The sequence below is a fragment of the Schistocerca gregaria genome, chromosome 8 (assembly GCF_023897955.1).
Source record: "Schistocerca gregaria isolate iqSchGreg1 chromosome 8, iqSchGreg1.2, whole genome shotgun sequence".
Classification (NCBI taxonomy): domain Eukaryota; kingdom Metazoa; phylum Arthropoda; class Insecta; order Orthoptera; family Acrididae; genus Schistocerca; species Schistocerca gregaria.
Window position 1 is genome coordinate 129,700,346 of NC_064927.1, and position 16,737 is coordinate 129,717,082.

Genomic DNA, 16,737 nt, shown 5'->3' on the forward strand with positions numbered 1-16,737 from the left:
GCTGCCACAATGAAGGGTCCTTTCGTATAAACCAGCGCTGCTTAAAGTGGCGTCGCTGCAGCAGGGCAGGCAAGAGACGTCTGTTGTTCAAACGTGTGGCTGGGGACGCAGGATGGAAGCGCGGCCACCGCGTCCGGCCACAGCTTGCGCCGCGCGCCGGTTCGCGGCGCTGCGGTCGCCGTGACCATGACAACGGCCCGCGCTGCCCGCGGCTGGAGCCCAGCTTTCAGTCTGCCGTCAGCACGGCTCGGCGGCGCGTTGCTGCCTGAGCTCCCGCCGCGAACCTCCCCACGCTGACCTGTCAGGACGCTACGCTGCGCTCCGGTGTAACGGTTCCGTTTTGCCGGTGGAAGTTGCGTGTACGTTTCGACAAAGTGTCCCTTCTCTTGCTTTTTCTCGTCAGTGACGACTCGTTCCTCTTCTCTAATATCACTTTTTTATCGACTGAGGTGCGGAAGTTAAAAACTTTGCTTTACATCTCTCCTTTTTATTACTGTGTGGATTCGCGACGAGCTGTGAAGTCAGCAAACGAGCTACCGCGGACGGCAGCTGCAGACATGAATACGATAAAAGGTAAGGCAGTACACACACAGCCCTGTTCATTGTTTACCTTTCGCTGCACGTGGTTTGTGTTACGACAGGCTCGCTCAACACGTGCGGGAAGCTCATTCCTTTCCTATGAGTACGTCTGCAGTCATCTTGGCAGTCTCTGGTTTGTACCGTGCAATTTCAGTCATCTCCTGTCTTCTTCATACAGGACGCCACACCGTTGTCGTCTCCTGATAACAATGTCGTGTATGTATTTTGTAATGGCGCACTTTTATGTCCCTTGAATATGCACCGCTACATTTACTCAGAACTGTTATTCACTCACTTACGGCAGCACAGTAGTAAAATTACCCCCGAGCCCGTATACACAATCGTTGGTGGTGACATGAAAGACCAAAACATGAATTTGAAACTGATTATTCATAACCTATTTGTTGATGTAGCACTATTAAACTTCAGAAGGCATTTGTAAACCGAAACTCGTAGAGTGTAATATGACTGACAAGAGCATCCTATTGAAATTACACTCTAAAATGGAAATTACACCCTCATTTGACAGAACAACTTCAGAACATTAAGCTAAGTTATTATTGAGGTCGGCATACAACACACAAAGACAGTCACTTTCTGTTATTGTACGTAGTTTATGGCTAGTACTGGCTGTATAAAAATAAAGCCACACCCCCATTCGGCTGATGATGCCGTATGGAAGAGTCGTACTAGAGAAGTAAGTGCTACCGGAATTGATAAAGCATGAGCAGAAAATGGTAAATTAGCACACACACATCATAAAAAAGTTATTAGACTGTCATTAAATCTGGAATAAGATAAATCTTCCGTGATAGCCTTATTTAAGATTGTTGTGTCGTCAAAGCAATTATCGAATTATTTCTCCTTCTTCTTACACAGCTTCATAGTAACAACCTTTCGTCACCTGAATAGCACCAAAGTATGATTTATATAAGCTTTCATCGTATCACCTGTTTTCACCACAGAAATTACACAATTTGCAAGCTAAAATAGAATCACTTCCAAAAAGAAAGAAAAAACAGCATGATATCACAAGAAACATGAATACACAGTTTAGATTTGTTACGATACTTGTCACTAGTCATAACAACTGAAGATGAAATGTGTGCCTAAACTGGTAGCAATTGCGAACAATGTGATGATTTAAATGGTTTCTCAGTTACGTTGCTGGCAGTTGTTTCACAATAGATCTCACAGTCCGGCTACGATCATTCCAACGTGCTGTGCACTGAATTATCTTAACGATATTCCATGACTTCCCAAGAGAGATGACCGAAATTGTTACTGTTGTCGTAATTTTTCGTGCCGTAAGATGATAGGATGAACGAAGGAATGGAGGGTGCATAAGAAAATATGAAAACAGCAGAGTGAAAGTGTCTGGCACTGTTGTATTCAGTTGCGGGACACACCTCGTAATACTCTACTACAATTGGCTGAGAACACCCACAGAAGGTTTCCAGCGGTCCAAGTGTTTACAAACAATCTAAACCAAGTGTTAGCAGTATTATTAATACTGACTGAAGTAAGTTGTTTTCATTTGCTGATGAATAAGAAAGAGATAGTTACCATGAAGTTTGAAGAGATAGTTAGATACATTTTCCGTAGATCCGTTGCACGGTTTTAAATGTAATGATGTGGAACGAGTCATTTTACAGACATGCAAGGAGTCCATTAAGCAGCCGTAGACTGATAGAAACCTTAAAAAGCTTTTCGTTAATACAGCTTATCTCTTTCAAGAGTGAAGAAATCCAGCGTGTTGTCGCATGCGTTGTCACTGTCACTGGAGACGATAAACTGATAGGCTACGCGCGTCGTTGTCATGTTTGCGTGACGCGGATCTCTGCTTTTGTGGTTGCATCAAGGTCGCTTTTAGCGCGGCATTCTTCTTGTTTGCCCCTTTTTACGTCCGCTGAGTAAGCAAACGTGCAGCCAAGAGAAGTCGTACTCTCCTATCCTTAAAGCTACGGTACATTCTGGTGACATTCCAAACGCTAACGACGTAAGGTGTTTCATGTGTGTGTGTCACAGACGATGTGGTTCCTCATGAAGCTCTGAGCACCAAACATTAGCTAAAAAGATAAGTTCAGAGTCTGTAGGAATGGTAGGTTTTAATAATGACAATATGAGAAATTTAGTGGCTCACTTTCAAATATAAGAAATTTAGTGTTTTCCTAGTTGTGCAGTTGTTTACATATGCCACGCAAGACATAGTACCCATGTAGCGGGTCGTCTCTGCACATTTACGTATAGCCAGTACGTCAAGTATGAAATACGTCTGCCAAATATGACTTCAGATAGTAATATGTAATCTCTAACAGCTAAGCGCAACGCACTGAGTCAGGTCTACATCATTCCATCGCCGCTGCTAGGGCGCAAATAAAATGTGTTCTGGAGGACAATGACACAGACAAGTTAGTCTCATCGCTAAACATGTTAAAGATTCAATTATAACAGCGGTCGGAGTGACTGCGACCGAGATACAACAACTTATCGTTAGGGAGGGCGTTATGTGACTCTGGAAAATCAGAAATGAAAGAATTCTGTGCGGAAATACACAGGGACTTCCGAAATGATGTTTTACAACTTTGATTACGTGACAGGTATAGGTAGAAAGATGAACGATGCTCACACACACACACACACACACACACACACACACACACGCACACACACCTGTGTTTGTTTGTTTTTGCAGGTTAGTCGTCGACGAAAATGGCCAACGCCCGACAGGTGACATAGCGTGTGGAATGATTGACAGACCAAAGATAACACGCTGCTCCAGCGGAACGAAACTAGTTTTTTCTTTCGGGCTTTGTGAAGGATGCTTTTTACCAGACCCTGGTACGGGACCTGCACGCCCTGCGAGCTCGGAGCAGCAGTTTACATTAACGGTAGAGGTGAGAGCAAATGGAATTTGGTTGAGATATGGAGTGTGCTATAGATGTCGCCGACACTGAAATCTGTTGAAACGGTTATTAAAACTTGAGGTGGGTGTGAACACTATGCCGCAAACCATATTTTTCTACCAATCTCCAGTTCTGAAATATACGAGATCAAAATTGTAGAGATCATTTTGGAATACGTTGCGTATGTAGGTATATAAGAAAAACAGACACAAAATGACGCACAGTACACAGAATACATGACTCAGCACTCCAATATCAAGCCGAATAGCAGCAGCCAGGTGAAACAACGGAGCTAAATGACGTCGCAGAGTAGCGCATGGAAAGAAAAGAAATTAGTTCACTCACTGGTTATAAACACACCCCAACTGCGTCGAGAAAAATACACAGAAATCATACCACACAGTCATGGTATATACTGCACTCAAAACATCTTTTAGTTGCAGCTGTGAGATTAGCTGTATCACACATCAGGTGACTGATAGATTCTGTCTCAAAATAACGTGATACGTTTCAGTAACTATGAAACACCGATTTCCTCGTTATGCACTCTAAGAATGAAACCTTGTGGCTTTAAAATCGATTTCAGTTGGTAAGTAACAGTCGATATAGCTGTTTTAATATAAAATAAAAATAGTAAAGAAAGGAATCTACATGGTTACTCCGCAATCCACCTTAAGGTGTGTGGTGGATAAAAGTAGAGCCAGGGAAAAATAACGGTCCATATACCTCCTTGTGAGCCCTAATTTCATGTTTCTTACCGTAATGGTATTTAAGCGAAATGTACGTTGGAGGCAAGGGGAATCGTTGGGCAGTCCGCTTCAAATGCTGACTCTCTAAATTTTCTCAATAATCGTTCTCAAAAGAATCCCTCCAGGATTCGCATTTGAATTCCCGAAGCACTTCCGTAAAGCTTGCATATTCTTCGAGACTACCGGTAGGAGATGTAGCAGCCCGCCACTGAATTGCTTAGATACCATCCACGTACTGCTTCCCTTCGATCTCATACTTGGTTAAACCAGACAGATGTAAATCTTCAAATAACCGACGAGGAACCCAATGGGCACACACCTTTGAGTACCACAGCTGGTGGACGAGTGTGTCAGCACTACCAACAGAGACGTCCAGTTGAAGAGCGAGGTGTTTGATGTGATCCGTCGATCACCTCTAGTAAGAGTGTCCGCACGTTCCAACATTGCAGTAGTGTGCGCAATTCAGTGCACGCGGGATATCGGACATGTTTACGTGACCTTGTTGTGATGATGGAAAACGCCTCGCCTAATGACTCGCTGTGCTTTTGCTCACTGCCAGGTGTTCGTAGACATTGTGCAATTGTTTATAAATATTTACTGTGCTTTAGTTTTCTGTCAAAAGATACTCAAAGACAGGTTTCCGCTTAGAACGCATCTCCATTACAGATGCCATTTTGAAGGCTACTTATAGTGCCGCCACCTATCGGAACTTCATGAAGCTACAGGTGCTGAAGCAGGAATATTCTACGATGTCCCACAACTTCCGTCCCCCCCCCCCCCCCCAACTAAAACGGGACAAGAAAAATATGGGCTGCATTACATATTGAACGCCCCTCGCACGATACAGAGACACAGAAGTAAACAATTATTCTGCATTCTTTTATAATATTACTTGAAAATACATTATAAATTTCGTCTACGGTTGCTGCATTATCGGCCATGTTCAAAATTGTATTCTGCACTCATTCCATAGACTGTCCACTCGGGTCCGACCGACCACCGTTTCGTCCTGTGCCAATAGCGTCATTGGATGTAGATACGGAGAGGCGTGTGGCCAACATATCACTCTCCCGGTCATTGTTGAGTTTCTTGATCAGCCGCGGCTTCGCAAGTGGCGGCCAACAGCTGTACGTGAAATAATGCAAATAAAGTGCGCAATACAGTGCAACGTACAAATATAAGAAGGGCTTTTTATAGGACACTGTTGCTAAATACTGCAAAACATCGATGGTTACTTACGGTTCTCAATTGCTGAGTTTAGAGGAGCGCATTTTAATTAGCTCTAAGAGGGACGAAGTAAAAAAAATTAACATTCAGTTTCAATTGAACTTCAGTTGCGTTATCCGAAAACATTGATTCTACTGTTCTACTGGGGAGGGGGGAGGGTTGGGTTCATAAATAAGTAGGTCCTATCTGAAGATGCAGAAACAGTGGCCGACGTGTTGCCAATTCAGACGTGCTCCGGTCGCCTTAATTGTGAGCAAGCTGTTGCACATCCAAATATCATGGACGCGCTTGTGAATCGGTTTCGACATCGTTGACAGAACACTGACCAATTCCAGGACGCTCAACACAGGATTCGCCCTAGTGAACCAGAAAACGTCTGTTCTTCTAGTCTGGTGGAACAGGACTCTGTCTCTCATGTGTTCTGTGAGCAGAAACAAGAATTAGAGTACAACGATAGTGTCTACTCAACTCCTTTATTCAGGTCAACACCCTGACATTGTGACACTTAAGATCAAAATTTTACGTTGCACAATTCCAACAAATTAACTCTGTAATCCAAATGAACAATTTTCAGAATCATTATCCAGGACAGAAAGGTCAGCATCAGTCGTATTATCTTCCCTTTTTTGAGATCTAGACTTCAGCTATCGTCAGTACCTATCACCCCGATGTATACAGGCATTAGTCTTATCAGTGATAGTTATCAGCTTCTTCTCCATTTGCGAATAGTTCCCTCGTATTCTAATTAATGCTGGGATATTTTTAAAATCATTACACAAACATTCCGTTAGCACAATGTTTTAGAGGTCGCCTACTACCCATCATCATCATCATCAGGATCATCAATGTTATGCCAAAAGGCAGGTTTTCACATGGTAGTTCCCCAGGCTGTCCCGTCTATTCAGAGTAAAACTGAATTTACAAAACACGTACTATATTCATCAAAATATGTGTCCTGTACAATCTACAATACTGGCCATTAAAATTGCTACACGCAATTTGGGTGCGTAGACCCTGAGAAATCAGTACCCAGAACAACCAACTCTGGCCGTAATAACGGCCTTGTTACGCCTGGGCATTGAGTCAAACACAGCTTGGATGGCGTGTACAGACAGGTACAGCTGCCCATCCAAGACGATACTAAAGTTCATCAAGAGTAGTGACTGGCGTATTGTGACGAGCCAGTTGCTCGGCCACCATTGACCAGAAGTTTTCAGTTGGTGAGAGATCTGGAGAACATGCTTGCCAGGGCAACAGCCGAACATTTTCTGTATCCAGAAAGGCCCATACAGAGCCTGCAACATGCGATCCTGCATAATCCTGCTGAAATGTAGGGTTTCGCAGGGATCGAATGGAGGGTAAAGCCACGGGTCGTAACACATCTGAAATGTAACGTCCTAGTGTCGAACTTCCGTCAATTCGAAGAAGAAGTGACCGAGACGTGTAACCAATGGCACCCCATACCATCACGTCGGGTGATACACCAGTATAGCGATGATGAATACACGCTTCCAATGTGCGTTCACCTCGATGCGACCGTCATGCTGTAAACAGAACCTGCATTCATCCGAAAAAATGACGTTTTTACATTGTCTGTGATGCAGCGTCATGCCTAACCGCAGCCATGGTCTCCGAGCTGATAGTCCATACTGCTACAGACGTCGTCGAATTGTTCTTGCAGATGGTTGTTGTCTTGCAAACGTCCCCATCTGTTGACTCATGGATCGAGATGTGACTGCACGATCCGTTACAGCCATGCGGATAAGATGCCTGTCATCTGGACTGCTAGTGATATGAGGCCGTTGGAATCCAGCACGGCGTTCCGTATTACCCTCCCGAACCCACCTATTCCATATTCTGCTAACAGACATTGAATCTCGACCAACGCGAGCAGCTATGTCGCGGTACGATAAACCGCAATCGCAATAGGCTACAATCCGACTTTATCAAAGTCGGAAACGTGATGGTGCCCATTTCTTCTCCTTACACGAGGCATCACAAAAACGTTCACCAGGCAACGCCGGTCAAGTGCTGTTTGTGTATGAGAAATCGGTTGGAAACTTTCCTCATGTCAGCACGTTGTAGCTCAACAAGCTAATCATTTGCATATCACAGAATCTTCTTCCTGCCGGTTACATTTCGCGTCTGTTGCACGCCATCTTCGTGGTGTAGCAATTTTAATGGCCGGTACTGTATATAAAACAAAACTGTTCGTGTTACTCAAGCACGTGTGCCGATGGCGGTATCGTAGCGCACACAAGACACGAAAGGACACAGTATTGAGGGCGCTGTCATTTGTACTCAGGTGATTCAAGTTAAAAGGCTTCCAAAGGGAATGAACTGACTTTGAACGCGGAATGTTAGTTGGAGTTAGACGTATGAGACATTTATCTTTGGAAATTGTTTGGGAATTGAGTATTCCCAGATTTACAGTGTCAAGAGTGTGACGAGAATACCAGATTTCAGACAATACCTCTCACCACGGAAACGCAGTGGCCGATGGCCTTCACATAAAGACGGACGGCAGCAGTGTCTGAATAGAGTTCACAGAGGTAACAGGCAGGTAATTCTGCATTATGTAACCGCAAAAATGAGTGTGAGACATACGACGGGCGTTGGTAAGAGTTGATTATAGGGTTAGAGTATGGTGCAGACCCCACGAACCCATGGAACAAGGTCGTCAACAAGGCACTGCGCAAGCAGGTGGTGCCTTCATAATGACGTGGACTGTGTTTACATGAAATGAAATGAGGTCCTCTGGTCCAAATCCGATCACTGTTATTTTCGGTACTCGGAGACTGTTTTCAGCCATTCACGGACTTCATGTTCGCAAACAATGATGGTATTTTTATGGATGACAGTGCACCATGTCATCGGGCCGCAATTGTTCGCGATTTGTTTCAAGTCCATTCTCGACAATTCGAGCGAATGATTTGTCCACCAAAATCCCCCGACATGAATCAAATGGTTCAGATGGCTCTGAGCACTATGGGACTTAACATCTGTGGTAGTCAGTCCCCTTGAACGTAGAACTACTTTAACCTAACTAACCTAAGGACATTACACACATCCATGCCCGAGGCAGGATTCGAACCTCCGACCGGAGCAGTCACGTGGTTCCAGACTAAAGCGCCTAGACCGCACGGCCACCTACATGAATCCTGTCGAACATTTATCGGACGTGTATCGGCAACACTTTACAACTGTGGACGTCTAAAGGGGCGGTTCTGCAGAGGACTTCCAACGAATTTTTCAGTCCATGCCATTTCGAGTTGTTGCACCACGGCGGGCAAAAGGACTTGCGACATGATGTTAAGAAGTGTCCTATGACTTTTGTCACTGCCTTGTAGTCTTCCACATACCAATTGGCTTACATGCACAACGTTTCTAGCACGTCATGAAGACAGAAACCTTACTGAACACACACACACACACACACACACACACACACACACACACACACACACACACACGTCATGTAATTTAAACAATGCAGGCGTAATTTCGGCATATTCATCCTTGTTAAGTAGGAGGAGAGTACCGTAGCCGATAGGAATATTATAGTTTTCAACACTACCGTCGGCTGTAATTTCATCATCAGTTTATTGGCAATCGGTTTCGACGATACACTTAAGCATTGTACATTTACAGGGCCTGGTGATGTCGAAGTGTATAGTCGAAACCCGTTGCCAATAAATTGACAACGAAATTAGAGCTGACGGTAGTGTTGAAAATTGTAATAGGTCTACACAAGATTAATGTTGTTCACCCACGTTTCTTACCTATTTACTGCACTTCTGTCATTGTGTTGCGGGCATTTTTAAACGACCAGTAATAAAATATAAGTGGATGTCTCATTAAAAGCATAAATTTGCTGGCGCGAGGACAAATTGTGTGAATCGATTAATTCCTTTTGTGAAAGATTTAATTGGGCTGAAAGTAGTGCTCAGCTAATGGCACCTTTTGTCTGTGCACCGTTCGGATTTTATGTGCAGAAACATGAAAGAAAACACTTTTTTCTCTGAGTTTTCAGAAGCATGTCACTCCTGTACTTTAAAATTAAACGAATCGGTTCAAAATTTGCACGAAGGTAGATGAATGGATAATAGTGAAACGATTATTTTTTTTGCATACAGTAATATTTATCCGTTATCGAGATATGGTGGTTTGAAAAAGGGCTAAACGTAGAACGTAAAATTCTTTTTTATGTCAACTGAATGCGCGGGAACGGTTTAAAGTAAATCGGCCAAATATAAAATGCATTCCGACAACAGAACTGAAAACTTTCTTTTAGAAATAGAGATTTGCTCGGATTTTACACTCAAAAGACACATTTTTGTGAGTTATTTTACGTGCGCCGTTTCTATGTTCCAGACTGAGCGAATCGGCTCAAATTCAGTAAGAAGGTAGACGTATACGTGCAATTAATCGTTGTCCTCTAGATTTAGTGCAAGCTTTATCCGCTGCGGCGATGTAAGCGATATGGTTCGAAAGACGATAAAGAAACTTATACCGGTTCACTCGTCGCCCGAGTCAAGAAGAAACTACGTCAGTTGTCAGGTTGGCTAGGCTGGTCTGCTGACAAAATTTACGTCTCGGTCATCCAGCGTCCTCCTGTCGCAACCGTTCGTGCGACAGTATCGCGGTGCCATCCTTCAACAGGACAGTGCTCGTCCACACATGGTGCGTGTCTATATGAACTATCCGCGTGATGATAAGATTCTCCAGTGGCCAGCAAGAGTCCCATATCTTTGCTTAACAGAGCGTGAGTGGGACCAGCTCTGACCAGTTTGACCCACGAGAGGATACAACATATTTACGATTCAGGACCGAATTAGCCCACGCATCTAACTCATATTTGGTGGAACGTCATGCTGACAGGAGGGTTCTTGTCATTTGACTCTGTACATTTGACTCGAATTTCTAATCATCGAAGTTCCATCACATATCGTCTCGGCACATGGTTTTTCGTTTCGTTTTCTCCACCCTTTTTGGTTCTTTGCTTTTTTTATATGTAATTTGCAAATATTTCTTACAAATTAACTTGAATTAGGAGGAATTAAGGCGAAATTATGATACAGGTGTCATTGTCATCTAACGAAGAGCCATTATAACCCGAGAAAGCAGCGGCAACATAACTTGCATTTGGTGTTGCGGTCTAGTGGCGCTGGCATGGTAGCTCAGCATATTTAGTCAGAAGAGTGGCTGCTCTGTGGTCATCAGTCCCCTAGAACTCAGAACTACTTAAACCTGACTAACCTAAGGACATCACACACATCCATGCCCGAGGCAGGATTCGAACCTGCTACCGTAGCATTCCCACGGTTCCGGACTGCGCGCCTAGAACCGCAAGAAAAAAAAACTAAATGAAGTAATCAAGAACCAACTTGGTGTCGTGTGACATCCGACCGGACCAAATAACTCGAACAAAGTGTCTGGCAGGAAACCCAAGGGTTGTAGGATCGAATCCTCGCCGAGACAATTTTTTTAAACTCTGCCTTTTAATCCATTCGCTTCTCAATCGTGTGGAGATTCGTCTGAAACGAAACGTTCTTTGAATTCCGTGTCACACAGTAGCTTCCCTTTACCCTGTTGAACATCTAGTCATAAAAATGGTTCAAATGGCTCTGAGCACTATGGAACTCAACTGCTGTTGTCATCAGTCCCCTAGAACTTATAACTACTTAAACCTAACTAACCTAAGGACATCACACACATCCATGCCCGAGGCAGGATTTGAACCTGCGACCGTAGCGGAACATCTAGTCAAGGATATGCCCGTCACCTATGTGACATCCAGCTGGTTGCAATAGTTTCAGAACAACTAGATAACGAAAAAACATGCGTGTACAAAACATTTTGTTTTCAGTTATTCATGCTTAGAACAAAACTCAGCATGGGGTGCAGCTTTCCTCTTTTTTTCATAAAGTAAGTTTGGTAGCACCGCAGCAGATCACTCAACTTTAAGCTTTGTTTTGCTTGAGTCAAACTTAGATGCGAACACTATTATTTGCATGGTGGCTCGAAAGATATTTGTTTCGAACATTTCAAATTATTCAGGAGACTGGTAAACGAATATCCACTGATGGGAAAGAAACTCATTTCTTTTGAAATTTATGAAGACCCTGACACAGATATTTTCAAAGGGATTCAGAATTTCTTGCAGTTATACAACATTTCGAAAAACTTCGATAGATGACTGAGGGACACATTTTGATAAGACAGTTTCAGAATGATAATTTCTGCTGCCCTGAGAGTCGCTCTGACAATTCGCACTCATCTTAGTTCACTGAAATTGTTTTGAACAATGGGCAGCGAGTTACTCAGCTTTGAAGTGTCGTAGTAATAATGACCATCAACGGAAAGATAAGACATCGTCATCAGATTGTGATGTGAGAGTTCCAATTTGAAATAACAAAATATTTAAACCAATGGTTATCCCAGTTACTCTGGAACCGAAGGAGAATAATTTCATAGCGATAGACCATGTGAATCCAAAATAGGTAGTATTTTATTTGTTATGCTACATGGAAAACGTTTTCCGGAAACCTACGTCAGCGACTTTATTTCACTTACATGCTATACGTTCTTTCATCAGCGCAGCAAGAAACTCAGCTTTCAACTTTTCGCTTTCCTTAAAACAAATGTAGGTAACGACACGACAAATGATTGCGGCAATGAGCCTGAACAATGTATCACATTATGTCCTAAGCTTCAAGAGAGAAGTGATGACACGACCTAGACATGTACAACGCGCAGCTTTTCTTGTTTTTCTTTTATGTACACCACCTTAGCCAGCCTCCGAAACACACTGAATCACTGACGTACAGATGCATCCATGATTCACATAGAATGTTGACGGTGGTTGTAGACATATTACTTACGTCACGATGTGCTCCCATCATGACCATGAAATGCAACCCCAAACACCATTTCAGTATGGGCCACAAGACATTCATGCCTCCAGACAACTGTCTTACCATGCACTGGATACATTCCGTATGTTATACGAGAGTGACGATAATTTGGTTACTTAACATTGAAACGTGTTCGTATTTATTTAAACTCGTGTCTGTATGTGTCTGATTGATATCTGAAAAACTCATATAAAACTTAGTTTGATATCGAAATATGTAAATATTAGTACAGGGCAGCAGAACTGTGTTAAAATTAAATTTTGAGCAGTAGTATGTGAAGCTTACGCTACACGATGCGAAATCCAGACTAGCCAGTGAATTAAACAATTCGCCTCTGTAAAAGCAGACCGTTTTCAATGAAACATACGTTTATGCTACTTGAATCCAAACAAATGACTCAGATTAGAATGTCGGTCCTACATATTGTTAATTTTATCTTAGTCCTGTAAACTGTCACTGTGTCAGAACTATTATTGTAATTACACACTAGATCAATATAAAAATTAATGCATTTGTGTTCCTTATAAAACTGCTTGGAAACTCACAGATAGCTACTGAAATCTTTAACTAGTATTTAGCCTCTGAAATGATACTGTTTTCGCAAATACACTCTGACTATCATTGTACCTTGCAATGGACACGAACATCGATGTTAATTAAATTTATTGGTCTGCCTGTGCTCACGGAACGCTCGCATACTCTGCAACCTCTCGCTACTAGGAATAAATTGTTGTTGTTGTTGTTGTCTTCAGTCCTGAGACTGGTTTGATGCAGCTCTCCATGCTACTCTATCCTGTGCAAGCTGCTTCATCTCCCAGTACCTACTACAACCTACATAAATTATGACTGTCGAAAATCAGATTTCATTTGTCGTATTTACGATGTGCAGTGCATGGCGGTATCATACAACCTTTCATAAAACGCTTCTTGTTCCGGCGTAGCCACAAGCGCCGGCACGGAGGCGAAGACAGCGAGAGTAGAGAAGGCGGTAGGACGACGTCAGCCAATAGCCCGCTGAATAGGTCTGCACCAAGACAGGAGCGGTATCTGCAGGAAGAGAGTATAAGCGCCACTCCTGCCAGCCTAGGCTGCACTGTTTTAACACAGTAGTAGACTTTGCAAATACAGACATAATGTCTGAAGGGATACCGCAATCGCTTTTTATGAGCTGTTACTTATAATCCATCTTGATTGCAATTTTTTTTTTAATTCACATTTCCAGTTTCGGTTCGTCTAGAACTATCTTCAGATCCGCAATTTCGGTTACAGGAGTAACCCGTCCACACTCAGGAGCCTTCATATGCAGTGTGATAAGGTTGCTGAGTGTGGACGAGTTACTCCAGCAACCAACATTGCAGATCTGAAGATGGTTTTAGAGGAAACGAAACTGGAAATGTGAATAAAAAAAAAATTTGCAATCAAGACGGATTATAAGTAACAGTACTAGGCGGCATAGTCCTAGACGGGCGTTATTAGCACAGTACTTGCCCGATACTAGGAGAAACCTCGCCTTAGAAGAGAGCGCTACGATGCCAGTTATTAATGATCCATTTCCTTTGCTTGTATGGACATCGTCTACGGCGAAAGACATTGACATCTGCATGTCGCCCATCGCTTATAACACCATTGCTAATTCAAAGTTAAGTATTGTCAATGTGCTTATTTGTAAATAAAACTATTAATGTGATTTGCTTGACTTGTTGTGTAGCTCTCCGAGAACCAGCATCCTTTAGGCACCCTATAAGCGACAAGTCGGCAGATTATCACAGTTCTCAATCACAAGTAGCGATGTGCAATGCGAGTACAAAAACACAATCATTAAAAGTAAAGAATGAAAAAGGAGGAACCGAACTTAACGACTGATAGATGAGAACAAAGACTTCAAATTAAAATGGCTCTGAGCACTATGGGACTTAACTTCTGAGGTCATGAGTCCCCTAGAACTTAGAACTACTTAAACCTAACTAACCTAAGGACATCACACATATCTATGCCCGAGGCAGGATTCGAACCTACAACGTAGCTGTCGCGCGGTTCCAGATTGTTGCACCTAGAACCGCTCGTCCACCCCGGCCGGCTCGAGAACAAAGACTGAAGTGTAATTATGCTTCATTAAACAATTACAACAATACACCCTGCAATAAAGTTCTCACAACTAGACAAGTTAGCAAAATATTTCTTAATAATTTTCCTGTCCAAAACCATGTTTTGCATTATAAAAATTCTACTCCAATCTTCAGGCATACGTAATATTATCAGGATAAAAAATTACGCAGTTACAAATGTATATAGAAAAAAACTAAATTACTTTAAAATTCCTTTTTTGTCGTTCTTGCTTTCATGCAATCTCACTTCCATTAAAAAATTTTCTTCAGAAGATATTATTACAAACTCCTTTTAAAATATTGCTGCCTCCAATGCACGTCAGGTCAGCTTCCATCCTTTCCTAACCAAGTACATTGCCAGAGTGTCTAACACACACTACCTGCTACTCTCTTCAAGAGAAGGAACCTGTGGGGTCTCAGGAACAGACTCACTAAGAATATAACTATAGCGACATTACAGATGCTCATTTACCAAATTCACAATTAAATTCACATTTATGGCCAAACTACATGAAAATTGTCATGGCAGCCTCCTTTCTACGCCGTTTTCCGAAATCTATTCATAACTCTAACAAGTGGACCACAAAGAAAATACTTTACGCTACGTATGTCGTCTAGCCGTAAGTATACTACTGGCCATTAAAATTGCTGCACCAAGAAGAAATGCAGATGATAAATGGATATTCATTGGACAGATATATTATACTCGAACTGACATATGATTACATTACCACGCAATTTGAGAAATCAGTACCCAGAACAACCTCCTCTGGCCATTATAACGGCCTTGATAAGCCTGGGCATTGATTCAAACAGAGATTGGATGGCGTGTACAGGTACAGCTGCTCATGCAGCTTCAACAAGATACCACAGGTCATCAAGAGTAGTGACTGGCGTATTGTGCTCGCCCACCATTGACGAGACGTTTTCATTTGGTGAGAGATCTGGAGAATGTGATGGCCAGGGCAGCAGTTGAACATTTTCTGCATTCAGAAAGTCCCGTACAGGACCTGCAACATGCGGTCGTGCATTATCTTGCTGAAATGTAGGGTTTCGCAGGGATGGAATGATGGGTAGAGCCACGAGTCATAACACATATGAAATGTAACGTCCACTGTTCAAAGTGCTGTGAATGCGGTTAAGAGGTGACAGAGACGTGTAACCAATGGTACCCCATACCATCACGCCGGGTAATACGCTAGTATTACACGCTTCCAATGTGCGTTCACAGCGATGTCGCCAAACACGAATACAACCATCATGATGCTTTAAACAGAACCTGGATTCATCCGAAAAATGACGTTTTGCCAATCGTGCACCCAGGCTGCGAAGGTCGTCGAACTGTCCGTGCAGTTGGGTGCTGTCTTGCAAACATCCGCATCTGTTGACTCAGGAATCGAAACGTGGCTGCACGATCCGTTACAGCCATGCGGATAAGATGCCTGTCATCTCGACTGCTAGTGATACGAGGCCGTTGGGATCCGGCACTGCGTTCCGTATTACCCTCCCGAACCCACCGATTCCATTTTCTGCTAACAGTGATGGGATCTCGACCAACGCGAGCAGTAGCGTCGCAATAGGATAAACCGCAATCGCGATAGGCTACAATCCGCCATTTATCAAAGTCGTGAACGTGATGGTACGCATTTCTCCTCCTTACAAGAGGCGTCACCTCAATGTTTCACCAGGCAACGCCGGTCAACTGCTGTTTGTGTATGAGCAATTGGTTGGAGACTTTCCTCATGTCGGCACGTTGTATGTGTCGGCACCGGCGCCAACCATGTGTGAATTTTCTGAAAACCTAATCATTTGGGCATCACAGCATCTTCTTCCTGTCGGTTAAATTTCTCGTCTGTAGCAAGTCATCTTCGTGGTGTAGCAATTTTAATGGCCAGTTGTGTACTTAGCGGTACCCGTGCAAGGCCGGGCAGGGCCTCTGGTACAACATATTACGACACGCTTTCCAATCGAATTAAGGCAAGCATCTGAGGCAGAGTAGTGGAATGTCATACTCATAAGTGGTTCCCTATAGTTCTCAGTATATTTGAATGGAAGCTGTAATCACTGAAATTCCATAACTGAAAATCCATCCTAAGCAGTCAGAATCGGCAATGTTTCGTTTTCTTTCGTTTCCGCTTCTGGATGCGTTCCTTTTCTTTTCTTTTCTTTCTTTCTTTCTTTCTTTTTTTTTTGGCAGGCAATGCAATACGTACTTTTTTTCCTTCCTTGCTGCGAGTATTCTGTGAGCCGGCGC

General features: G+C 43.0%; 1 protein-coding gene across 1 annotated transcript in view; it reads left to right on the forward strand.

Annotated features, from left to right (window-relative positions):
- Positions 1 to 227: 227 nt before the first annotated feature.
- Positions 228 to 16,737, forward strand: part of LOC126284071 (calcium/calmodulin-dependent protein kinase kinase 1) — a 1,500,861-nt gene continuing 1,484,351 nt past the window's right edge. Inside the window, exon 1 of the mRNA XM_049982700.1 lies at positions 228 to 573. Coding sequence (XP_049838657.1) covers positions 558 to 573 — 16 coding nt within the window. The 5' untranslated portion in view covers positions 228 to 557. The remainder of the gene's footprint in view (positions 574 to 16,737) is intronic.